Raw genomic sequence first — 26,820 nt, 5'->3', positions numbered from 1 at the left:
GAATCAGGCCCCCCACGCCTCAGCTCGATGAAGGGTTGCTGAGGACTGCCACTTACTGCATACATGTCTGCACTGCGCTTTCGTAGTGCATGGCGAGTGGGAGGCCGTTGCTACTAACTTTGCTCTCTAATGGTAAAACAGTCCTGCGGCAGTAGGAGGTTGCATGGGCTGTCTGGTGCTTGCTGAGGGCAAAGGGCAGGTACAGACACCTTTCCCAGAGGGCTCACTGGGTGCTAACGGGGGTGTGGGTCTGAGCCAATGGTCCCTACTCTTCTTTTTTTTTTTTTTTTTTGGTTTCCACAGAGAAATAATAACTCCTGACAGGTAACAGGGAGCAGGGGTGAAAGCTCAGCTCAGACATTTTTATTCCGTCACATTAATGTGTTTCTATTTCTTCACTGGCTTGTTTGTGTCTTGTTATCAGAAACTTACAGATGGCTGCTAAACAGAGCTACCTGCATATTTAACTTTGATATTGCAATGACTGAGCATAAATTTCATATGAAAAACAAACTTACTTTCTATACATCACTACTGTATATCTTGAGAGAAAGCAGTGATGGTGATGGCCCAGTGTGACTGCCCTGCCTCCTGCAGGAACTATGCCTGATCCATACCAGATGTTCTCTGCAGGGGATTCTTGGATGCTTTCTACACTCCAGTCACAAATGTCCTAAGTAATAGAGCCTTCCCACTTCCCATGGGACAAGAGACCAGCTTTCCCAAGGAAGGCATTTTTTAGGACTTCTTGATAACAGCTACTTAAAATTTTGCTGTCTTGTTATGTTAAGATGGATTTTCCTTGGGTCATCCTAGCTAATATTTGTCCTCCTTTGTTATCTATACCCTACAGCTACGTCCAGATGGGAATCACAACTCCACCTGGCTGTTTCAGGGGGCTGTGTGTGCTGGAGCAAATTCCCTGCTGCCTGTGGAGTCCTTACTCCTCCTTTCTTCATCTTTCTATCTGTATGTGTCTTTTGTCTCCCTCCTCCTTCTACATTAGCTCAAAATCCTTAACAGTTTATCAGCCTCTGTCCTCAAAATGCCTAGAACTGAATGCAACTTTCTGGATGCGAATGCAACGGTGTTAAGTTCCTCTCAGGCTTCTCATAATATAGCTCCTTGTGGTACTATTTCTGCATAGGTAGCTTTAGTCCAAAATTGCTTCATTTGCTGACCATATTTCATTCCAATTTCATTGCTGACTTGCTTTCCCCTTGCTCTTGCCTGTGACTGGTGCTTACCAGATCTTCTCCTACATTAAGATTTGTGTTTGAAAGGACTGTTCCCTGATGCCTCCATCTGCGTGTTCCTCATCCCAGCTGTCCATATGTGACCTGGCCATGTACTGACATTTTCAAGACTGTTTGTGCTGCATCTCCACTGTCCCCGCCTTGTTACTGAAGTTCAGTATCCACAGGCTGGAATAACACACTGGCTTGGAGATCAGGATTATTACTAATTCATTAGCTCCCAGTGATGTATTTACAAAGTGCCTAGCATGGAAAGACCCTGATCCCAGTGAGGGTTTCTGGTAACACTGCAGTTGCTAAAGCCAGATCTAACACTGCTAGTTGTTTCACATGTGGTCGGCCTGCTGTTATTTTTCTTCCTTTACTTTCCGACCTGCAGCCAGCTCCCCTGGTGCAGACAGATGCAAACTAGCTATGATCATGACAGCAGCTGCCTGGATGGTAAGATGGCTGTCTGGTGTATAGGTTCAAGCTGACTTGTATCCAGCTAGCTTATGAGATGAGCAGATGAGCTTGCTTTCTCCTTGTGCCTAGAGAAACCAATGTGGGGTTTTGATAAAGCAATGTGAGTTTGTGCCAAAGGTCACTTGGTGGGGCAGAAGCCTCTCTATGGCTGAGGAACTGGCCCTGTCTTCCATCTGTCTATAACCTGCTGTGCCCCTCCTCACCCTCTGTAAGCCTACATAGATCACACTTCCAAGGGATGTGTGCTAACAGCCTACATTAGAGGGGGTGTTAACAGTCCTGGGATTTCCATCTTTTACACCTTCTGATGTCCTAACCAGATGTGAGGGGAAACAAAACACAGGTTATTGAGTTCTTTTTATGGTTCTTCTCCTAATAACACAAGCTACAGGTTCTCCCACTGATTTTATTCCTGGTTACCTACTCTGTCACCTGTGGTTACATGGCTGTTGTGGTGGCAGTCTGGAGCAACCCTTGCTCCCACATTTTGATGTGTTTCTTTCCAAGCTCTCTTTTTTCCTGAATGGTTGTGCTGCTTCAGCCACTGTCTCTCAGATGGAGCAAGGTCTCTTGTAAGGGAAGAAGTTCACCTTGCTCAGTGGATGCCCCTTCTAGATAGTTTGTGTGGATGATTTTCTTCAGTACCATGACAGGCTTGGAGCTCCTGTAAGTACTCCCTGGCCATCTGCCATACCCTGTCTGGCATGGTCAGCAGGGCAGAGCCAGGTGTAGTGCTTTGGCAGGCAGCTCACAGACCAGGGGCTTCACCTCATTGCTGCTCCATGCTCTCCATGTTCTTGAGGGAATCTGTCCTTCCTATGTGTTGTGGTTTAACCCCAGCCGGCAACCAAGCACCACACAGCCACTCGCTCACTCCCCCTGCCCTGTTGGGATGGGGGAGAGAATTGGAAGAGCAAAAGTAAGAAAACTTGTGGATTGAGATAAGAACAGTTTAATAATTGAATTGAAATAAAATAAACTACTACTACTACTACTACTACTACTACTACTACTACTACTACTACTACTACTACTACTACTACTACTACTACTACTACTACTACTACTACTACTACTACTACTACTACTACTACTACTACTACTACTACTACTACTACTACTAAATTGCAATGAAAAGGAAAACAAGAGAGAGAAAGAGAGGAACAAAACTCAGGAATAATAAGTGATGCAACCACTCACCACCCGCCGACTGATGCCCAGCCAGGCCCTGACCAGTGATCACTGCCCCCCAGGCTAACTCCCCCCAGTTTATATACTGAGCATGACATCATATGGTATGGAATATCCCTTTGGCCAGTTTGTCCTGGCTGTGCCCCCTCCCAGCTTCTTGTGCACCTAGCAGAGCATGGGAAGCTGGAAAGTCCTTGACTTAGTGTAAGCACTACTTAGCAACAACTAAAACATCAGTGTGTTATCAACATTGTTCTCATACTAAATCCAAACCACAGCACTCTACCAGCTACTACGAAGAAAATTAACTCTATCCCAGCCAAAACCAGAACACTATGCACTTTTCCTGTGCTCACCGCTGTCCTGGCCAAGGTCTCAGGGTACCAGAAGTCTTCTCCACTCCCAGTGCCCCCCTGACTAAAGTCATACTCTTCATGGGTAACGTAGTTCATTTATTTGTGTTGTATCCTTGGTCTGCCCAGCCATCCGGACAGCCTGGTGTATGTTGCATATGTGCTGGTGATTGCTATGCTCAGCCACTTCATTTACAGCCTCAGGAATGTGAGAGGCCCTCAGAAAAATGCTGGAGGCAAGAAAGTGTTTGAAAATACCTGAAGGCAATGAGCCTTCATAGTGAAAGTATCCATTTCATCCAGCAAGAGCAGCAAGGGCCAAAAATCTCACCACAGTTATGCTAAACTTCAAGAAGGGGAACCACATAAAAAATGAGAGCACTTGTTAAAGATAAGCTAAAAGTTACAACTGACAGAATTCAATCCTTATGTCCCCCCAGCACAGGGGCTTCAGCCATCCCACCCCCTACAGGTGCCGTACACCCTGGGAGCCGTAAGCGCTCCCTGCATTGGGCAGTCAGGACAACCTCTGGAGGTGCAGGTGCCCAACATCAGGGTACTAAACTAGGCCCAGCTTTAACAGCCCTGGCAGCACTACGGGGACTGGGAGTAAGATTTCAAAGTTAAGCAGTCCAGTACGAGCAAATGCCAGAGCTGATCACATTCATAAGCATGTGATACTATCTTTAATTTTAATTGCATGATCTTCTGTTCTTTTTTTTTTAATCTGTCTATATTTGAATCACAGTGGTGTGGTGATGCTGAAACAGACGGTTGACTGGAATAACCTGCCCACCCTGAGTGATGCTCAACAAGTCATTCCTGTGAGGCATTACATAAATGCTCTCAAAATACATATGCATTGTTCCTCGGACCTTCAAGCTGAGACCCTGGATCTTACTGTCTGAGTGAGATCAGGCTCAGAGAGAGACTCACTAATGAGTATTCATAGTTGCAACCACAACCAATGACAGTTGTATTTTAAACACCAAGACATAATGTTAAGTACTCTGAAAAATCAGGTACTGGAGACATAAAGGTTGGATACTTGGATACTCTTGACATTAATTTTTCTAACTCTCAAGATCCCATATATATGATAGAAAAATGCCCCACAAAACACAGAGGGATATTGTCAGAGTACATTTTTTAGTCCATACCATATTGATAAATACCACAGGAGAATGTGATAGTGGCTTGATACTGAGTGAGGTGCTGATTTGCAAACTGTTGGAGAATGGGAGTCTTGCACTGAGCGTCTTCAGATCTCACAAAGAACCCAACTTACACTGAAGATTTTTATTTTTAAATTGGGATTCCTGAGGTGATTTAGATATATTGGGGGAGGAAAAGCAAGACAAGTGCTTCTCACTTTTCCCAAGGTTCTTTCTTCTTTTCTTGCAGAGATTTAGGTTTATTTAACTTTCTCACTACAGCCAGAAACTGAGGTCAGTGAGGATGGGACTCATCTTTGAGGGCACTCTGGGCATGATATAGAATTTTCCAGGCATCAGCTAAACCCAGCTTTAAAGTTGGTGCTATTAAATAGCAGTGACCATGTGAAAGGATGTTTCTCTAGCTTTCAAAGTGCTGTTGGAAAAGGATTTGTAAAAAGCCCCCCCCCCCCCAAATGACTCCTGGCTAACTTATATTTGTGTCTCACAGGATAGAGAGCATTCAGAGACAAAAGACTTTCAACTAGACACTCAGTGATGAGGTGCAAGAAAAAAGCTCCAAAGATGGCACAAAAGAAAACGCTTTCTAAGGCTGAGACCTGGCAGCATACACCAGTAGGCAATTGAACCTGACCAACTTGAAACCCCTATGAGTGTTTAGAAAGTTCAGCAACAACAAGAAGCAAAAGGAGATGAGTGTTTGTAGCTCTATCTTGCAGTCATAGCAATGAGAAGGAACTAAGTGGCATTCACGTCTCAGTCATTTATTGCTACGGGGTGGAAAAATGCTGACACTCAGTTGTATAAAGAGTCCCAAAAGACATAACTGGCCAAAAGTTTTCAACTCTAAGGAAATCATGTGCACCACGCCTGGGAGAATACACCAGTCATCACTCAGGGAAAAACTGCTTCTCAGATGATATCACAGTTAGTCTTTATTGCCTATTCTTTGGAGATAAATAGCTGGTTTCTCTCATGAGGAGTGGCGAGGGGCTTTCAGAACTTTCCTAAGGAAAGGATTTTAGAATGAAAAGCTAAGTCATCTGCCTTTCTCTGGATATATTTTCTAAGCAAGTCAGACTACATGCTTAGGATTGTTAAAACATTTTTTATTCATTTTTATTGCTTTTGACTTGTTTTTATAGTAAAAGAACAAAGAATAACATATTACAATGTATATAGACTGAAGTCCTTCAACAAGCTACTTTAACACATTTGTTTTCTTGCACCACAGCCATCTCTTACTGCTTGAAAAATTGAAGTTTCAAGGGTTATAGCTCATTAGGAAAAACTCAGAACCTCAGACAAAACAACTGTGAGGATGTTTTAAGACTCCTCTTCTAAGTCTCAAAATTCCTTAGAAGTAAAGGAATGAACGTAATCCCTGTTAATGAATAGAAATTATTTTTAAAATAACTAACAAACTGTGTTGACTCAAAACATCTTCTGACACAGCTCATCAGCCAGGCATGAGAACTGGGGTATGTGTGCATTTGCATTGGACTCCTCTAGGAAGGAGAATGGAGTAGCTCTCTGATGGGAGCAGGGGTTATGGCAGTCAGGTGTGAAACTACAGCAGGACCCCCCTGTTTGCTGAAATGCTTCAGTCCCTGGACTAAGGAGAACTTTGCTTTTACCCCAGCATTTTCTGACAGAGGATCTCGCTATCTTGGGACTACTTTCCCAAGGCCTGAGATGAAAAGGGAGCAAAAGGACTAATTCAAAGGTTCGCCTCTTGTTGTTCTCCTGCTTAAAAAAAGGAAAACTCAATGATAATAGAGGTAGCCAGCTTGCAGGATCCAAAACTGGATCCAATGGGTCTTTTCCCAAGTGGAAGAGGACAGTCTGAGAAAGTGGAATAAGGATCACATGCTACAGGATGGTGTAATGTGATGGAAAGCACAAGAGCATTGGCATAGGAACATTCACATTTAACCACAGAAGGAGAGGGCTAGCACATGAGCTTGAAAAAAAATGAAATCAGTCCCCTACAGTAAAAGATAAATAAAACATCATTTACATAAAGAACACTTAGGGAAAGAAGAAAAGCCTTAAAAGGTGAGAAAGGCAGGAGAAATTAGGAGTAAGTGGGAAGGACAGACTGCCTCTGCCCAAGGAAATAGCTGTGTGTTGCAATTAACTAAATGGTACATGACTCCTACGCTGTGATTGTGTTGTGGTTCTGAACTGCTTGTTAGTTTACTGCTGTTTCTAATGGCAGGAGTGCTGAATAATAAAAGCTGTACTCTGGACTGCCAATAGAAATTTCCTTTAGCTTTTGGTGCTGAAGCTATATTTTAAATGAAAACTGCTAGCTTTTATTTCTGGAATAACAGTAGCAGATAACTATAGCACAGCCATAGATTTATAGCAATGCTTTATGCGTGGGGATCAATCTTTTAGGCAGGATTTGCTCTCTTTTCCACAACCACTCCTTGCTCCCATGAACATGTTCAGCATAGGAAAGATAAGCTGGGGGGAGGCAGTTCTTATGCAACGAGGCTCATCAAGATGAACACAATGATTAAAAATGCCATCTCCTTTTATGAATATTATGTAGCTACAACAAAGCTTGCTCCTTGCCTCCAAATAAAACAAAAGCCCTTCCTTAATGCCAGGACAGCAGGGAATCTCGGTGCCTTCCCCGAGCATTTAAGTGGTTATGAGTGCCTCACCACTCACCAGCACTCAGGCTGCCAGAGACCAGGAGACACAAATCGATAGGGTTAAGTGGATTCGCTCTGTGCTTGCCTGCATATACGCATCCTAACCTCCCCCTGCCTCCCCACCTGCTCTGCTGTTATCTGTCTCTGGGGAGCCACCATTTGCCTGCTTGTCCAGACAAGCTCCAGAGCTTGAAGTTGCTAGGGAGTGAAGAGAAAAGCCTTCCTGCTGATGGTGGTGGGGAGGTGAAGGGAGCCTTGCCCCATGCTAAATACAGGGAAGAGGGAGCAACTAATGCAATACCATCTTCTGCTAGATGAGGTAGGACTACTGGCACTGTCTGGTGACAGATCGTAATGATTCTCTGTCTTCTTAACTGGCAGGAAACATGTCCTGAGGAGCAAATGCCTCATGTAAATATTTATGAGCCTGGGGACAGCGCAAATGTCACACAGGGGCCTCCCATCGAAGGAGAGGAAACACAATGTCATTTGGAGTGCTGCTTCTTTGGAATTGCAACCACTCAGGAGCACAAAAGGAATGAATAGTAGGATTAATTCACTTAGGTATTGATCTCAGACACACACATTTTCATTTAACGTTATTAGAACAGCCAGAGTCTCATGGCTCATAGCTGGTGGGCAGTACAGCAGAGACAACATTTGCAAGCCTTTTTCCTCTTTTGCTAATGAGGTAAATCTTAGCAGCAGATTCCTTACAGTGAATCTCTGGGGAAGGGTCTCCTTTTACATAAAAATAGCCTAATGTCTGGACTGGTGACTCTGATCCTGTTCTCTACAGATATACTCTCAGCAGCTAATTGGTGGCCCAGATAACATGGGGACATACCTGTGGAAATCCTATATAGAAAGCTGTCAGGGAGGGAAGGAAGAAAAAAGAATGGGCTTGGTATAATTAGGTCTGGACACACATGCACAGCCATGCACACAGTATCTCAGCTAACCAGGGGAAAAGTTAACCAGGGGAAAAGTTCAAATACAGCCTCCCCTTATCTCCATACACATGAAGATCTACAACAGTGGAAAAAGACAGGATATGGTGCAGGGAGGCGTTAAGACATTTTTCAGTAGTTTCATCACATGGAACATGAGGTCTGTTCAGGGTCCTGAATAACTTCTTTGCCAAATTAATCTGCAAAGGACTTTCTCATAACTAGCTCTTACAAAACCACCCTACCCATGAGCAGGTGGATGTAAGGGCCAAAAATAAGTGTCAAAGGTGATGAAGACCATGCTGGGATCTGTGGAGTCTCCAGGTGACACCAGTAGAGATGCTGGCACCTTAGATGATCCCAAACTGGGCCAGCTCATGCAGTTCCAGATGGCTGAAAGCTTCCCATGGGCAAATCACTGTGATATCTGCAAAAGAGAAATGGGTTCTGATCACTGCACTTCTTGGATTTCTTTTGTATTAATAGAAAGGTTGATTTACTCAGGAAATATTAAAGATGGGAAGAGCAAGAAGAATGAGACTCCTCTTGAAGGTTAAATGAGCAGATGAGCTCTTCAAATCTGGTACTACCTACCAGACAGAACAAGATTGGTGTATTTTCTCCTGTGCCATCTTTCTCTGTGAGCAAAAGCAAACCAGCATTTCCTATAGCCTCTTCAGTGACTGTGTAGACTGGTGTGAAAATTCATTCTGGTTATGTGGCTTCTCCTGGTCTTTATAAACTGCCTGTAGCCAAACTGTGATGTCCTTGAAGATATGTGCAGTCTTAAAATCACATGCTGAATAATTTGGCCTACAACATTCAGGATCTGTAACTCATTGATAGGTGCAGTTGTTATTGATACCTAAGAAGTTCTGACTGGCTACAGCTCATCCAGTGCGTGTTTCTTAATTCCAGATGGGGGCATAAAATCCTTTAAATTAGGATTCTGGTGATAACACAAATACTTAACCAGCTGGGGTTTAGTTCCTGTGATTTTGGGTATTAATAGCTTAGCATTTGGCATTTCTTTGAGAACCTCATTCTGCTGAAATTCTTAGCCAGAGTATTAGCAGAAAACAAAGACAAACAAGCTCATTTGCAGCCAAATGAAAGTATTCAGAAATTGAAGCATGCCTAAATAGCCTTTCTGTCTTGTAGTGTATGTAAGCATAAGCATGACTGTGGCAGCTTGTGGAGGGAGTACTAGCCTTCTCTGGCGACCCTGAGAGCTGCAGAGAGGCCAGGGAGACAGGGAGGCCAACCCAGAGAGTCCTCTCCCGTGCTGAAGCATGACTGTGCTTGTGTTAAAGCAGGGCATGACAACATCCTGCAGTGCTTACCTGTGCCCAGTCCCTCCATGCCTGGGATGTCATCTCCAAACCTAGGGGAGAAAAGAACAGGCGAGGAGTGAGTTTGGGCCAGCAGCGTGCAGGGAAGGGGAGCTGCCCTGCACCTGCAGCCGGGGAAGGAGAAGTGTGGGTGGGCAGCAGACGAGAAGGAGCAGCTCCAGGCAGGAGAGCTGACAGCACCAGGGGGCAGGGGGAAGCCTTCTGGCTCCTTGCCCGAGGGAAGATGGTACCGCAAGAGCCCAACTTAGCACTGGGGAGCCACCCAGCTAGCATGGTTTCTTTTCTTTCCAAAATACCCTTACCCTTTTACTCCTTTTTTAGGAGGCTTGCTCTTGAACTGCCTTGTCTGTCTCTGCTTGAACTTGGGAGGCCCCTTGCGTGGTGTAGTGGGACCGGTTGGAGCATCTCCAGTGCTGAGGTTGGTGGCTGGGTTCTCACTCATCGCTGGGCTGCTGTGTGGCAGGCACACGCCTCTCTCAGATCCCTCTGTCTGCAAGACAATGGCAAGGACTGACGCAACGCTCTGCTTATCATTTTTAGGTATCAGTAGTCAGGTGACAGAATTATGGAAAGTATAATTGTGACAGGAATAAAGATAAAGATATTAAACATAAAGAAAGATTGTAATGCGTACAAAGTAAGCAGGATAGCATTGCCTTTCATCCGGCATGCTTGAATTAAAATGCCAAACAAAGGACACTCAAGCTAAGGACTGGTTCAGGATATGACTACTAGGGGCCACAAAAGCACATTTAGGGCTTAGAGAAATATCATATCCCTGGGAATCATCATGATATACTTCACCTGTTCTTATACTTGTGCCTAAGCAGTATCTTTTGGACACTGATGGAGATGGGATGCTGTGCTAGATGGGCCCTTAGTCCAGGTGCAGCTGCAATTAGGGCCTCATGTTTGTCGATACCAACCTTAAGGGAAATAGCCCAGTATCATTAAAAGATTGTAAAGAAGGCTAAGGCAAAGCGTTGGAGACTGTCTCTTAGACAGAGGTTAATTTCTTAGGATTTAGGAGAGCAAAGCCCATAACTTTCCCCAGAATACGTCCATTTCGGTATTTTTGAGCATTATATTACATGCATTGACCTCCTCCGCACCACACTGCACATGAGGCAAGCTCCACTGCACAGGGGCTAAATAGTTATCAGGGAGAAATTCTTGTGTGGGAGACATCTCTCCAGCCTCGAAGGGCAGAACTGCTGTACTCAGAATCCTTTGCTTCCTTCCCAAGAGGACAGCAATAATTCTCAACCAGTGCCCAAGGGGGAGCTTCCAGCCCTTCATCAAATTTTGTGCTAATTAGTATGCTAGAATGATCTGACCAAGTGCATTTATGGAACATAAATAATTGCCAACTTTTTCTCTCCTCCTTGAGGTCACATTCTTCCCCATGACCATTACATAACTCCTGTCTCCAGGTGTGCTCATCCCTGTGCAGCCAGGCTGATGGAATCGCTGATGGAATTAACTTCAGGATCTGGTACTAAAGGCTAATCCCATTATGTCACCATAGTGCTCTGGCCTAATCCCCAGCATCACCTGCAGTGACACTCTGGACTTCTAATCTCAGAACTATAAATGCCATCAAAGATGGGTATTTTTTTTCTTAGTCTGAAGACAGTTCATGTCTTTGACAGTCCTGAAGTAGCCAGAGTGCCGGAAAGCAAAGCCTGAGATGCAAGGAGAAAGACCATCCAGGCAATCCTCCCGTGTCACTTCCACATCAGTGTAAGGCGAAGAGCCGTGTTTCTGTATCTGTGGCAGTCTGGGAATACTTCACCCCTGACATCTTTCCATCTGTGCTGGCAGTAGGATGGATCCTAATGATAGCACCTAGAGGCATGCTAGTTCTTCTGTCGCTTGCGGTCGGGCTCCTGTCTCAGCTGTAATATCCTGAGCAAGGAGACTGGACAGGTTCCAGCAGCCCCAAATGGAGCAGCAGATGGTTGTGTCTGCAGCTGAAGTATGCACAGATGCTATTCCCCCGCCTGTAACACAACGCTTCCTAAGTACACACTGTGCCCATAAACACAGGGATCAGCTCAAATCATAGAAGTTACTTATTTGGCTGCCATCTCTGAAGCACCGGAACAATCACCCAGTATTTACAGCTTTATCCTCACAGCATGGTGGCAGGACAGGCAAACACTGTCGCCTTCATCTTTTACAGAATGGGAATGGAAATGCAGTGATTGGTGTGACCTGGACTGCACAGCTGGGAGGAAGGACAAAATCTTTTGACTCGGTTTTTTAGGGCCAAACTGAGAGGTGAAGGCAGTTTGGCTCCAAACCAAAGAGAATTTGGTGCCTCACTGTTACTCAGGACCAGTGAGGAATTCAGATGGTACTGTCCTACAGCAAAATGCTTTGCATTGGAAAACTGCTCCGTGGCATGTCTGCTAATGCCCCAAAATATAATATTATGCCTCCACCTCAGCAGCAGTTCTCGTCAGTAGGGTGTCTGTCTCAGTGCTAGGTACCCCTCCTGAACTACAAGTGACACACTTCCACTTCCAAGCACCTTCAGTTCATCTGACACGCAGAGATACTTGGCACCCCTCTCAAGGGCTACTTCCAAAAGTACAACAGAAGAAACAAACTGGCTAACAGACCTCCAACCCTTTGGCCTGACATCCAAAACCTGTAAGAGGCAGCTGAGCTCACTCTCCAAGTGAGTTCCCAGCATGGTACCTTAACCACAAGAACATCTTTGAGGGTCAACTCCTCTTAGTTCCTTGAGTCCATGCCTTGCCCCTGGCCTTCACTCAATAGAGAAATAGCTAATGGGAAGACTCAGTCCTTGGAGTTTCCCTTCCCCCCAGTCTGAAGTAGTCACATCCACCTGTCAGCTACTTGATACCTGGGATTTGGTAGGAAAAAGAATCTGCCCAAATCACACTTCATCCCCTCTCTCACCTGCATGAATTCAAGAAAGGGCATTCAATGAAACTAAAAAGGACAATTCTAACCTCTTCCTTACCAACCTCCCTCTACCTATTCTCCCATGCATCACCAAAAGAAAGGGCAGAGGACAGAAAGCAATCTTAATGCCACAGAACAGCCTCCATCTCGCAGCAGGAATCAAGCTGCCCTCCCACCAGTGAGTTGGTGGGACTCATCTGCCGCTACACGCAAGCAAAAATGTCTCCATCCATGCTGGAGAGGGCCCTCCCCCACAGCAAGGGAGCTGCCTCAGTTCCCACACCTTGGGAACCAGCTGCCCCTGCACACAGCCAGACATGGGTGGGCAGGCAGCCCCAGGATCACAGATGCAAAAGAAACACACACGGCAGCTTCCCAGGGGAATTTCCCAGCCTTTTGCCTCCCCATACCTGGGTACTTGGATAGTCCTTGGTACCACACCAAACAGATGTCTTGACAAATGTTCAGTGACACTGGGTCTCCTTCTCAAGCTCTCTGCAAGTGCTATGCTGCCTCACCCCAGTGCTTCCCAGGCTGCCAGAGCTCTTCTGCTGCTGCTGGCACTGGGATGCAGCTCCTGGGCAAGAGCTGATGGCTGTGGATGCAAAGGCTGTTGAGGAACAGGATGTTCTTCCACGCAATTCCTCTGTCCCCTCCTCTGACAAGGTGTTACCTAATTGTCCCTGACAGCATTTCTGCTCAGTCCAGGGTTTAATCCTCTGGCTAAGAGCTTTGCTTGCATCCTAATGCTAATTATACCTAATACACGGCAATGGGCTTAGCTCAGTTGCGTCAGATATCCCACCTCTGGGTTGCTGGCCAGGCTAATCATCCTTCTTTTAGTTTTCTTTGAACTTAAAGAGGCTTGAATACTACTGACAAATGCTGACTCTTTAATCTGCCCCCTCCTTAATCTCTGATTCTCTATGGAAAATTTCCCTGCCAGAAAATGCAGATGACTCACTTGACCTTCTTCAGACAGATTCAGTGTAGGATCTCATCTTCCCCTGTCTGAAACCTTCAAAAGTACAGACTTCTCCATGTGCACTTGTCTTCATCGTGCCTCAGGGGTGTCAGACACAGGACCCCCATGGGCCGTGGCCCTCCGTGCAGTGATATGCTGGGAGAAGATGGCATCCAGGAGGAAATACCCTCGTTTTTACATTCCTTTTGATGGGGTCCTTGCATGCTCAGCTCTTGACCTCATGAAAGCCGCTAGCATCATCCTTGCAGCCAGGCTTTTGTCAGGGAATATTGTATCCAGTGTAAGATGCCTGTGAGGAGTGAGGCCTCTTACAGCTCCAGTCTCAGTTGCTTGAGCTGGATAATCATAGTGATGGAAAAAGTCCACGCAGGTTCAGCCCTTTCTGATCCTGTGTTTTACACAGGATCTCAGACCCTTTGTTCTAGCAGCAGTTTTAAAACCAAGAACAAATGAAAGAGGATGCATTCTAAAAGACAGAAACTCATTTCAAGTAGAACTATATTCCCACAACTGCTTCCTGGATGGAGATGATTGGAAAGACTATCCCAGTTAAAAGAAGGGATTCAGTAACACTGGAGGTACAGCATCACACGGTATAAACTCCCCACCGAAATGCCCTGCATGTACGGCTGGGCACCAGAGCAGGAGACACCAGCTGCCTGTCCCGACCACTCCTCAGGAGCTCCCCCAGCGCTGCTCACATGCAGGCTTAGCCAGCCGAGGACACAAGCCAAGAGGGTGCCAGGGAGCCCTGACCAAGGAGTGCCTGGCATGAGAAACCGAGCGGCCCCATGGAGGGCAGAGCTGCTCGCACAACCAGGGAGCGTTGAGACAAACCACTGCTGCAGCACTTGCCCTAATGATAGAGGAAACAGAAAACAGCCACCCAAGAACCACAACTCCCTCTCTTAGCTACTGGTTCTTTTCACGCTCTCCAAGCACAAACATCTGAGTTTTTCCCCCATGGGATTTTATCAGGACTTTTCTCCCCTCTGGGTTTTGCAGCCAGTTCCTCTTTCATCCCCCTGCCACCCTCGTTATTGCTTTGAGCTCCTGGGAAATACTTACAGTGCCAAGGGCTCCTCTTGCAAATCATTCAACTCCCGCCGTCCAGTCTGTGTAGAAAGTGTCTTGAGGTGTCCTTTCTCATCCAGATATACCCTGCCACCAGGTGACATCAGGGCACCAATCGTGGGCGGGCCCCCGCACGGCGGGGGGGGCATGTGGGGAGTGCTGTGACCCCAGCGCTCTGCAAGCACAGCTGCAGCGAGGTCTGGGGGAGCAGCAGAGTCTCGACACGCTCCTGAGGAGTCATGTGCCCCTTTCTGCAAGAAGAGGTTGTGGCTTCTCTGGAGCTCCTGTGGGGTGATCTCTGGAGAAGTGAAGAGGAATAAGGAGATGACCTGCCCTTTGAGCAATGCCGCTGCTTGTGAACACATACACACACACACACATGCCTGCACATGCAGGGAAGGGAGGAGTTGGTCCTAATCGCCCCAGGTCCCTCCCCCGTGCTGCTGAAAGCATGGAGAGGCTTCCAGCAAACTTCTCAGCTGTGCCGCAGGGGTCAAGATGCACCTGACAGAGCGGTGCACGCAGTCAGCCCGGTGCCGAGAGGGCTGAGTCCGCTCAAGGGAGTGATAGGGAATGCTGCTGAGATGCTGCGCAGGGCCCCAGTGAATATTTAACTGCATCCAGCAGATGGGATGGCAGGGGAAGAAGGGGGAACCCTTGTGTTGCACGTGGGTGGCCAGCCAGCGGGGGTGGCCTGCCACTTCTGAGACCCAAGGCATTGGGCTGATGGTAACAGCTAGGTCACATCGGGGTACCGATAGCATTGCTACTGTGGGGGGCTGTCTGAGAAAAGGAAGAGCTTGTGCCTCAGCCCAAATTCCAACCCAACAAAACTCCATGGATGGTAATGCACACTGTTCTATCAGGTGCTTTGTATCTCTGATGCGTTTTAATAGCATGTTGTGATTGCTTGGGAGATCAGTGACAGAGATGTGGAAGGAGAGGAGTCTCAGGATGAAAAGAGAAGGTCCAGGGCCCTGCTAGAAGGTGCTGGAAGATCATCCTCATCCTCAACTGCAGCAGCACCTCAGTCATGGACTGTAGCTGTCTGGCTTGAGGCATAAGGCTCTGCAGAGGGACCTGGACAGGCTGGATCGATGGGCCCAGGCCAATTGTATGAGGTTCAACAAGGCCAAGTGCCGGGTCCTGCATTTCGGCCACAACAACCCCATGCAGCGCTACAGGCTTGGGGAAGAGTGGCTGGAAAGCTGCCTGTCGGAAAAGGACCTGGGGGTGTTGGTCGACAGCCGGCTGAATATGAGCCGGCAGTGTGCCCAGGCGGCCAAGGCAGCCAATAGCATCCTGGCTTGGATCAGAAGTAGTGTGGCCAGCAGGAGTAGGGAAGTGATCGTGCCCCTGTACTCAGCACTGGTAAGGCCGCACCTCAAATACTGTGTTCAGTTTTGGGCCCCTCACTACAAGAAGGACATTGAGGTGCTGGAGCGTGTCCAGAGAAGGGCAACGAGGCTGGTGAGGGGTCTGGAGAACAAGTCTTATGAGGAGCGGCTGAGGGAACTGGGACTGTTTAGCCTGGAGAAAAGGAGGCTGAGGGGAGACCTCATCGCTCTCTACAACTACCTGAAAGGAGGCTGTAGCGAGGTGGGTGTCGGTCTCTTCTCCCAAGTAACAAGTGATAGGACGAGAGGAAATGGCCTCAAGTTGCGCCAGGGGAGGTTTAGATTGGATGTGAGGAAAAATTTCTTTACTGCAAGAGTGGTGAAACATTGGAACAGGCTGCCCAGGGAAGTGGTTGAGTGCCCATCCCTGGAGGTATTTAAAAGATGAGTAGATGAGGCACTTAGGGACATGGTTTAGTGGGCATGGTGGTGTTGGGTCAATGGTTGGACTCGATGATCTTGGAGTTCTTTTCCAACCTCAATGATTCTATGATTCTATGATTCTATAACCACAGGGTTAATGATCCTCTGGGGTCCGTTGGCTCTGGTGAAGCACAGCTCACTTACCCTTGTTGAGCATCCAGCTCACAACATGAGATCAGGGCTGGCAGGGCCGAAAATGGTCCCAGAGAAAGGAGCTGTGCTAGGAGCATCAGAGCAGTACAGGGGCAGAAGGAAACCAAGGTGTGGGTTTGTGTAGTGATGGACGGCCTTCGTCTTTGGGTGAGGCTGGAGGATGGGATTTTGGAGCAGCCATGCACCATGCCAGCCAGGGGTGTGACTGCATGTGACCAAAAAAGGACAGGCTCTCTCTGACATGACAGATTGTGGCAGCGGGGACCAGTCTAGCAGTGCTCTGGTGCTGAGCAAGAGTCCCACAGCTGAGGCCTCTGGCCTTTCAGATGGCTGAAGTTAGACGAGATAAATCCCTCAGCGAGACTCTTAGCTTACATTTAAAAAATCGATAAGGTCCTAGCCCTTGAGTGGGCACAGAGAAGCTGGGAAGTAAATCCTAGATGCAGCCGAAGGGCTTTCAATCTAGCAGAGAAGCAGCAAACACAGCATTTTCATGTGTTTGAGGATGATCACACAGCTTTCGGAGGCTTGTGCGATAATTCCTGGGCACAGGAAAGAGGACGGGGGCAGCATCGTGTTGGCATCGTCTCTTCCCTCTGACGACTAGAGCTTGCACACAAATGCGCGGAGATTGATTGTGCTCAGCAGCTCCTGACAGCAGAAGTGATTACTGTGGGCAGGGACCTGCTTGTGTGGATATAAAGAGGTGCAGCCTGCTGGCAGCAGACTCCGCTCCCATCTCTGCTGCTCATTCCCATGCCTCCATCTGCTGCAGACAGGTTTCCGGGGGCTCCCCCTCCCCTTCTGCCTTCTATGTAGGTAGAGTTGCTGGGGAAATCGGCTCTACAGCCCCCTACTCCTCTTTTCTGAACCTTAAAAATTTACATTTTTTTAAGGCTGTTTGTTTTCCAAACAACCCCTTTGTTTTCCTGTTTTCCCAATGAAAACTGGCTCATTTCTCTTTAACAAAAGTGGACATGTGGGAAAAAAATTTCCATGGTGTCACATGAAGCTATTTTTTGGCCACTGAGAAAACATGGCAGAAACTCCCTAAATGGAGAAATCCTGTTCTTTCTTATCTCCAATGATTATCAGGCCATTTGCCCTCTCCTCCTCTCTCTCCATCCATCCTCTCTCTCTCCCTTCCCCTCACAATGCGGGTGGCATTTGCTTTGTGGGGATGTGGGTGCACGGCTTCTTTGCAGAGCAACAGGCACCAGCTTTGTGTCGGTGCCCAGCTGCCACCCCGGATGGATGACGAATTCTGCCCAGGGACCGAGTACCTGATCCCTGTCTCTCCCTGCCCCTGCCCAGGCTCTTCCTCCCCTGGCCTCAGGAAAGCCTTTCGAGCCACATCAGTTGCGACCCAATCCAGACCAGAGCTGCACCAGAAGCCGTGGGGTCCAAGTGGTAGCAGAAGTGCAGTCCCTGTGGCCCCAAAGGAAAACCCACGAGCTTTATTACCTCTGGCCAGATTATTCCCTATTCCAAGGAATCACTTAAAAAACATCTCCAAGGTTTCTGACCCTATTTATGAGCTGGTGTAGCCATGGTAACTGTAGTTATACCAGAAATAGCAGCTGACTTGAATGACAAAGAAAACACAAGTTTACAAGATAGTGACTTTTCCAGGGGCTGGCTGAGCTCATGGGACTGTGGGAGGAAGTCCCAGCCGAGGCGCAGACTCAGGGGTGCAGCGGATGAGGGCTGTGGCTGGCATGGGCCACAATAACTCTTTTGAAACATCTCTACAAGCTTGTGTCAGGTGCTTGGGAGACTTTGTGCCTTGTTGATAGAGCTTTATCACTTGCCACGCAGACATACCTGACTGGAAATGAGCAGGGAATTTCCCAGGCATCTGCAGTTAAACCTTGGTTTCCCTCCTGCAGATAGGCAGCCTACCAAGTGCCTCTGAATTCCTGGCACAAGAGAAGGACAGTGGTAGGACCTGGATTTGGAATGAGATTGTCTGTTTGTCTTGTAGAAGGTCAGTGAGGTTGTCACGTCAACAGCATTTTGGTGAGAAACTCAGTGTATCAAGGTGCCTGCAAAAGAAGATTTGCATGCTGTAACCCTCCTTCCCCAATGTCCATCATGTTCCTAAGCTGTCTGTCGTTTGTGCTAGTGAAAAAAGAGAAACAGATATAGAGGATTGGGCTTTGTCTGACACAGATATTTAGCTGTTTGAATACGTGCAAATCAGTCCATCAAAGATGCAGAGAAGAAGGCATCCTCGTGGAGAGTTTTATCACTCTTCCTTCAGGGAATCATATTCTGGTGTCAAGATTAAGCATCTATAACAGCCTGCAATAAACCAGGTGTGCTGACTTTGGGAATCTGTGCCTGCTGCTGGATACAACATTTAAGTTGAGTGTCTCCGAGCTCAGCTTGCAGAAGAGCCTGGTCTCAATTCTCATTTCCACTCGTGCCCTAGAGGCTGCTCTGGCAGTGGGGCAGAGATTAAAGAAGCTGAGGTCTGTTTTTCCACTGCCAGGGCTCTAGAGAGATTTCCGTGGTCAGTCTGGAGAAAAGGGTCCTTTGAGGAAATATAAATCAAGCTGTAACTATCAGCAATGGCCCTGTCTGTGTTAGAAACTAGGCGGCACTGGGGACATGACTAAGTCTGCAAGCCAAATGGCCATTGCCAAGGGTTCTTCAGGAAAAATGAAGTCCCTGCTTTTCTTATTCAGTCAAGGGCACTGGATTTGTGCATGTCAGAACACTATTACAGGCCCCAGGCTTTCAGGCACCAACGCTTTAGGACATGCTGGGGCTTTTTATAGCAGATAATATAAACCCCATGTAGCCTACCATACACTTCATCCGTCATCAGAGAGTTACATTTTCTTCTGAGCAGTGAGTCTGGCCTCTCTTGGAACAGAGAACCAAGTCTTACAGTCTAATACCACAAGACTGCTACATTGGTATGATTTTATTAACTTACACAAACTTTTCCCTGATTGGCATAAATAAAAAGAAAACCAGAATGAACCCTCTCTTTTTTAGATAGCACTTTTCACCCACAGATCTCAAAGCACAGAGCTAAATTTTCATCATCCCTATTTGTAAATATGGAAACTGATGTACAGAAAGTTCATAGACCTGCAGATGAGACCCAGCCATCCAGAAATCTGCTGTGGGGACTGATGTGCTTGGCCATGCAGCACAAAAAGCTCAGTACTTTATAACTGCTTTGTGATTCATTGTTTAAGAGCATCCCCCTGCTCATTGCAGAGTTGTCCCATGAGAAAGTAGTAACATTAGAGTGTCCTTTCCCTGCACTAACTTTGCTTAATGTCTGCATCCAGGCTGTTCGTAGTGCTGCAATGGGATTGAGTTTGTTAGATCATTTTAAAAAGCTTCCTCTCTTTCCTGTTTCCATACTGCCCACAATTAAAATATCTGTTTTTTCTTTTATAAGATTATTTTTCTCCTGAATGCCATTTACAGAACATGCTCAAATTAATATAGTGAACCATGACCTAATATTTTTTCCCTTTTTTTGATCAAACCCAGGTAGTTAATGTTGTTATCTATGTGACTGCCAGAAAGCAGAGCATGTGGTTGCTCTTAAAATTGTGCCTGAATAACACAGTTTTCACAGTATTGTCTCAAGGGACTTCCTTAGATTTTTCTTTTTCCATAATTGATTCCTTCTCTATGAATTACATGCAATATACCTGTGAATAGTGATTAAATGATCCACTAGCATTCACTAAAATGATCATACATTGAACTAAACAGAGAAGTAATACTGCCTTGTTAAAAAAAAAAAAAAAGAGACTGCAAGAGGGCGTTTTTATTTAAATGGAAATCAGATAATTCCAGAGCTTTATTCGGTTTAAAACAGTGAAGCAAATGATTCAGTGTCACTGGGCTAAGAAGAAGAAACTGTATACAAGTCAGCTCCAGATGTCTTCTTTCCTGACAGCTCCTTTTCTCATCTTTTTTCTGAACGATCAATTCTTTCTCCTTGGCAACCACCAGCCCAATGAAGAAAGGCTCTTCTAAAACATTTTGGTAGAATGTTTCTTTCTTCTTCTTAAGGGGACACATCTCTTCCTATTGCTTTCACACCATGCTACAGACATACTCTTCTTTCCTCCTCCTACCAGATAAAAGCACCGCTGTGCAATCTCATTCAGTTCAGCCCTTTGCCACCATTATTACAGTTTTTTTCATGTAACAGCTAAGGCTTTCAAACAGAAATGATTGCTTCTGGGGATCATCTCGCACTCTCCTTGGGAACATTCAACTAATGGGCAGAGGAGGCAGCTCTTCCTGCTCCATTATCTTGTCTCTTGGGTGGCTGCTCACCTCCCAGACACATGGATGCTAAATGCTCTAGCTGCCATGCGATAGCAGATCCCTGGTGGAAATAACTGTGGAAGGGGAAAAGCCAGGGGATGAAAATGTGGAGTAAATTCAATATTTTTTTAAAAAATTTTCTCCTTTTATTGCGCAGGTATATTGCCAGGTACTAAGCCCTCTGTTCTCCCCTCAGGATCTTGCAAATGCGCAGGGTTTAGTGTTTTAATGGTTTTTTTTATGGCCTTTCACTGGCAGATTCCAACCTTTCTTTTAATTTAGAGCCTCTACTCTTTCCAGTGGAGGTACACACCTCTATAAAGTGAATTAGAGCCTCTTACTGAGAGGCCCCTAAGGATATTTCTGTGCCTGGAACTGCAGCCCACTTCTGGGGTCCAGTCAAGCATCATAAACACATCACAGACTAAGTGAACTGTTTAGGAGCTGTCATTGCACGCTGGGTGAATGCATGTTGCACAAAGGATGTTCTGACAGTTTCATATACACAAAGATTTATTTGTGGGGTCCATAGCTGATGGCATACTTTGACTGTAATGGTGAAAGTTATTGCTAGAGAAAAATGAAAATAAAGGAAGAGGAGAGAGAAAAAGGGGAAATTTTCCCCAGTGGCCAGCTGGGAAGGGCAATGATGGGGTCCCATAGGAGCATCCTCCTCTGAGGGCTGTCTCCAGATGAAAATGAAAATGATGAGGAGGATGATTTCTTGCCGTGCTTTCCCTTAGCATTATATACTTTTCTTCAGGACCCACTTAAACTCCCTATTGGTTATTCCTGGTTGTGATTCTGTTAGCTCTGGGAGGAGAATGCTCATCACGTGCAAATGTTGCACATTCATTGCTTGTTAAGCTTCTGTGAATATATATTATTGGATAATATTTATTGAGAATTTAAACAGCTGTTACCTGCTTTGTTGAGCACCATATTTGTTTTTCTCTTCTATATACTAAAGTCTACAAAACAAGAGATAAAGAAGGAGAGGGAGAAAGGGCAATTCTCACATCGGTGCTTTCCACGAGAATCTGCCACAATAACACTGTGGGGGTTTGCAGAGGCAGGGCCGTGAGAGCAATAATATGGCAACAGCACAAGTGCAATAAAGGAAAAATGTTGCCACAGAGACGCTGATAATTACTGCCTCATGGCTTCAGAGAGAGGTTATGTAGCTGCAAGCAGCATGCCCTGAGCACTGCTAAGGCTAAAGCACCAAGGCACATAAGGCACCTAAGATCTAGCGGGAGTTTGGACACAGCCTGACATGGAGCTATGAATTCCAATATAAAATCAAGGTCGCTGTTGAGAGGAGTGTTTAGCACAGGCAAGGCAGGGTGCAGCTGGCAAGTGAGATTTTCTAAGGCCAGCAGAGGAGGAGAGGATGGCGCAGCTCTCCTCCTAATTTAGTCCCAGCTTCAGCTCTAGATGTCTTGGAGGAAAGTCACAATGCAAGGAGGAGTGCTTGGATAAATACATCCTAACACCCTGCCTGGTGATCAGCTTAGGGCTGAGATTTGATTACACTTGCTGAGATATGACCTTACATAACCACCTGTTTTCTGAGAGGTCCTAAAATAATCCAGTCTTCTTTCAAATCCAGCTCCAGTGGGTGACTTCTCTAGGACACCACCCCCTGCAAGATGCCAGCTCCCACCACGACATCCACTGAGGGATGGAGAGCAAAAGCTGCTTTTCTCCATGCTGGGCTCTGGAGTGCAGGGGGTGCAGAGAAGACACCCCTGCTCCCCGGTGGCAGGGACCTTCTTCCCCTCACCCAGCCCTGTCCTCTCACTCTCCCCCTTCCACCAGCTTAGATCTCCCTCTCCTTTACTGGGCTGCTCTGTCCATCTTCAGCCTTTCTCAGGCTAGCCTCTGGAGGAAACTGGCTCTGTTTTGCCCCTACTCAATCATCCCCAACCAAATCCTTTTCCTTTCTCTGTCTTGCTGTTCCCCTCGCTCCCCCAGGGGAGTTGAGTCATCCAGAAGTGACATGTGAAGTCTTTGCACACCTTCAGGCTGGAGATGGGCGTTATGGGATTAGCATGTTAACTGGCCTGAAAGCTGCTTAGACAAGCATTAAATCTCCAATCTTCTCTCCGTCTTTCAAGGAAATCTCTTCTGAAGGAGCTGGAGAGATGGAGCACCCAGTCACGTTTTCTGAGGGTCAGCTCCTCACCCAGCTGAAAGCTCCCAAATCCTGTGGCCAGGTGGTTTGAAGGGATTGCCATGGGATCAGGGGGTGGGAAACCCAGCTAAGCCCTTACCAGGGTCTCTGTGGCTGCACCCCAAAGTGCCTTCTTCCTCCTTGCTCTCCATGCTGAATATTGGCTCCCTTGCCCGGCACCATGTCTAGCCCCCATCCCTTTCCTCCCTTCCCACCCCGGCGGCTTGCACACTCCCTTGTAGCACGTTAGGAGGGGTGAGTGGCACTGAGTAGGAAGAAGATGGGCACCATGTGTGCTAGGCACAACAGGATCAACCTTAGGATGCTGCCTTTTAAAGCAAACCCTGGGACACCTTGTGCCTGAGTTTTATCCACACACGATCAGTTCATGCTTCACAGGCTGCATCCCCCTGTTTATCCACCTTAAGTGGTAGGTGGAGGAGGCAGTGCTGAGTTTACCAAAGAGTTGGGTGGCACCTTGTGATGCAGTGAATGCCCCCTCATATGGCAAGGAAAGACCTTGTGTCTGAGCTCCCCAACCTGTCACCCTCCCCACATGCTCATCACCTTGTGACTGCCTCAGGCCTGGATTACCTCCTCTCATCTCTGGAGAAGAAAGGATCTCTGCATATAGTGAGGGACACCACCTGGGGGACACCCACGGCCAAAACTGATGCTTACTTTGCAGCAGCTGTTGACATGAATTTGCTGCACCATGAGGGTGTCTTCCCAGTGTATCGCCTGTAGTCTTCCCAGAGATTGCAAAAAGTTTGAGGGGGAGGCAAAGCTCATGACAGTGGCAGGATTCAGCAACATTATTCATTAGAGAGTAATGTGAGTTAGTAACACTATGTACTGAGTTCAGTGCAAATGAAAATGAGAAGCTCCAAAACAAACCACTTTACGAGAGCAGTAGAAAAAAATATTACACTATTGGGCCTCTTACAATTACAAAAATTGATTCCCCGCCTGGACTAAAATCTCTCTTTATTTTTCCCCCCAGAGCTTCCAGCCTGGGAAATTTCAGCTCCAAATTAGAAAGTTTTGTAATTAAAGAGTAGGTGAAAGTAAAGGATTCTAACCAGGTGATGGTTTCCTGAATTAGTCGCTTCTAAAGGCCATAAAATAGTTCCTTTCCTCAAATGCAGCCTCTTCTTCTGCAGAACATGGAGATGACATTTAGCAGCACGCAGCAGCAATGTACCACCAATCTAGAAAATTCAAACCCAGAAATGCTGGACAGCTTATGGCAGCAATCCAAATGCAAATAGAAAAAAAAATGCCATGCCTAATTTTTTTTAATCTTACAATTTTTAAGAAACCTCAAGATTTGTTGGGTCCAATAAGGTGCTACAGAAGACACGTGACTGTTGAGAGTAAGGGTTGTGTAGTTGAAGGATATGCAATTAAAAATTTACATAAGCTTTTGGCTATTTACTTGAAATAAGTTTAGACACTAGTGGTTGATTACACGTATTAATGTGGTCAACTAATTGTACAACTAATTGTGATCAGTGGGGACAAAGTAAATAAGACCTAATAATAATATTTTAAGTAGAAAATATCATTTTCCAACTAAGCACACATTTGAAATATTACCTTTTCCTTTGCAATAAAGCAGGTACACTCTAGCTGCTATCCTTGCCTCCTTCTGTCACAGACATAAGAATTGGCTGGGCTTGGACAACATCTGCCAAGAGATGATCTTCATTGCATGGCATCAGTTTGTCAGAGGATGGTACTTGTTGGTAGGGTTTTGCTGATCTACCGGTGATGTTCTGCTCCAACGGGGTTCAAAACCTGCCTTTCTTCCAGCAGATCAGTGACGTGGTTCCCCAGCGGGATGTTGGATATGCTGACCCAAAGGATGACGGCTGCCTTCTAAGCTCCCATCTGCTCGGCATGGTGCATATGCAACATCTGCAGCTCCTTCTCACCCCTCTTACCAATAGGAAGATGCACAGAGCAATGACATGATTTACCCATGATTACATACTGGCTAATTTCTAATCTAGGAGTAAAATCTGTTTCTCCTGCGTGCTAGGCAGACGTGCCAATATAGGCTGAGTGTGCATACCTGTGGTGGCACACAGCTGTATGTCCCTATACTTCTATGCACATTTGTGGATATACTGGTCTTGAGGTATGCTCACACACATTTAGAAATAGTGTGCAAATAGCTACACAGGCAGTCTGGTATTTATCTCCAACTAAAAAAAAAAAGAGAGAGAAAGCTAAACCCTACTATCCTCCAGCAAAAATTATCATAATAACGCTAGAGTTATGCTTGCACTGGTGTTTCTACACAGCTGCTAAAACCAAGGAAATCTCAAGCCAAGCCATGAGCGAACGGTAACCTCAACCCACACACCCTCCCAGCCAAAAGGGTGTTCTGGTCTCCCAGTACAAATTAGGAAGTCTACTGAAATCAGAGAGTTAGTCCAGACAGCACAGTAACCAAGACAAGAAGTTGATGTACAAGACGCAGGGGCTGCTTAACAAGACCATTTCCTCAAAGCTCCCCATAATTAACACATCCAACTCTTCACACCTTTCCCAGGCCAGGACCGTTCACATGAACAGTTTGAGCCACCATAATGTGGCACTGTCATTGAAAGAATTTCCTCTGTCCTTTCCCAATCCCTATCCCACGCAGCTCCTTCCCTTGTGCTGGCACAAAGGTTTAGGCACATTTGGCTGTCGTGAACAAGGATTGGGAAACCTATCTGGGTTTAAAACTCACTGGTATATACTTATGCATTTGCTTACAGATTTTTGCCAGGTACGTTTTAAACTCAGCTCAGTGCTGTATTCAGCTCAGTTCTCTTGTGCTGGCCCACGGGGAGGGTTAGCGTAGGAGTGAAAAAGAGCAGCAGAGAATAAAATAATTTCTCTTGGTGGTGAAGCTAATTCATGGAGGCTTAAAATGTTTCTGAGGCTACAGCCCCTGCTAAATGGGAATCCACTGCCAGCCAGACATATGCTCTGTTTGTCCCTTGAAATGCATGAGGTCAGAATCAAAGTGCCACCCATAGCCTAAATGAAAGCAATGGTAGGCTGGGAAAATCAGTCCCCCTCTTCTGAGATCTGTCCATCCCTGAAGGAGAGCCCTCTTACTCAGTTGCTTGCAACCTTTAAAAATTCGTGTACGATGAACGTTTTCTAATGGACATGTGGATCAGGGGCAGTGAATTTAAGCCCATTGACAATAGATTTTCTTTGCTTATTTTGCTTCTGCAAATGCATTAAGAGCAGTCTATCAGTCATTGCAGATCCAGATTTGTTGGTTGCAAACCAATGATCTAAATTGTTCTTAAATTCTGCACTGAGGACTGTGTGTGTGAAGGACTTATGTGACTGAAGAACTAAGTGGGCACTCCGTGAGTTGAAAAGAAAGAGAAAATCTGCTGATCTTTCAGAGAGGAAGTGGTGTAAAATCTTTCAGATCATTTAAGCATCCCTGGGAAATGACAGCTTGTTCTTCCTGAGGTGGTTGATTTTTGAAACTGCTTCTGTGAAAATGGCTGGGAGTTGGGAACAATTAGCTGATTAAGTGCAGCAGGTAGCATGTGTTAACCAGGAAAAATGAGGTTCATCTGCAATGACCCCCGTTTGCACACCCCCTCACCCCCCATGTATGCAGGAATGCACTCAACCTGATTCTCCACCTATTTTAATAGGTATAAATAAGGGCCAGCTTTTGAAATCGACCTTAATTACACCAGGAAAATAAACAAAATAAAAGCCAGGGCAGAAAAACAAAGACCTCCCAGACACAGCAGCACGCACCGAGCGCCTGGAGCCGCGCACGGGGAGCGCTGCCGCGTCCCTGGCCGGGCTCTCCTCCGCAGACAAAGCCCTGCGCACCGCTGCGCAAAAAGAGCGCAGCGCCGGGCGGGCGGGCGCGCAGACAAAGCGGGGCAGGCAGGCGGCGGAACGCTGCAGCATGCGGGGCCGCG

The 26,820-nt window shown here is 46.4% G+C and overlaps 1 protein-coding gene across 2 annotated transcripts; it reads right to left on the bottom strand.

The window, feature by feature from the left end:
• Window positions 1-7,899: 7,899 nt before the first annotated feature.
• PDE6H (phosphodiesterase 6H) lies at window positions 7,900-14,456 on the bottom strand. Of its 2 annotated transcripts, none has more exons than XM_009290080.1 (4): window positions 14,399-14,456; window positions 9,711-9,898; window positions 9,400-9,440; window positions 7,900-8,483 (listed from the first exon to the last, which is right to left on the bottom strand). In XM_009290080.1, exons 2-4 carry the CDS (start codon window positions 9,848-9,850, stop codon window positions 8,407-8,409), a joined length of 258 nt encoding a protein of 85 aa, XP_009288355.1. In that variant the 5' UTR covers window positions 9,851-9,898; window positions 14,399-14,456; the 3' UTR covers window positions 7,900-8,406. The 2 variants fall into 2 exon arrangements, with proteins under 2 accessions (XP_009288355.1, XP_009288354.1); XM_009290079.1 differs by lacking the exon at window positions 14,399-14,456 and adding an exon at window positions 12,756-12,964 and having other exon boundaries at window positions 8,045-8,483.
• Between the last annotated feature and the right edge of the window lie 12,364 nt (window positions 14,457-26,820).

Source organism: Aptenodytes forsteri, unplaced genomic scaffold, assembly GCF_000699145.1.
Source record: "Aptenodytes forsteri isolate BGI_AS27 unplaced genomic scaffold, ASM69914v1 Scaffold284, whole genome shotgun sequence".
Lineage (NCBI taxonomy): Eukaryota > Metazoa > Chordata > Aves > Sphenisciformes > Spheniscidae > Aptenodytes > Aptenodytes forsteri.
Note: the sequence above shows the minus strand (reverse complement) of the source record. Positions and strands in the feature narration are given on the sequence as shown.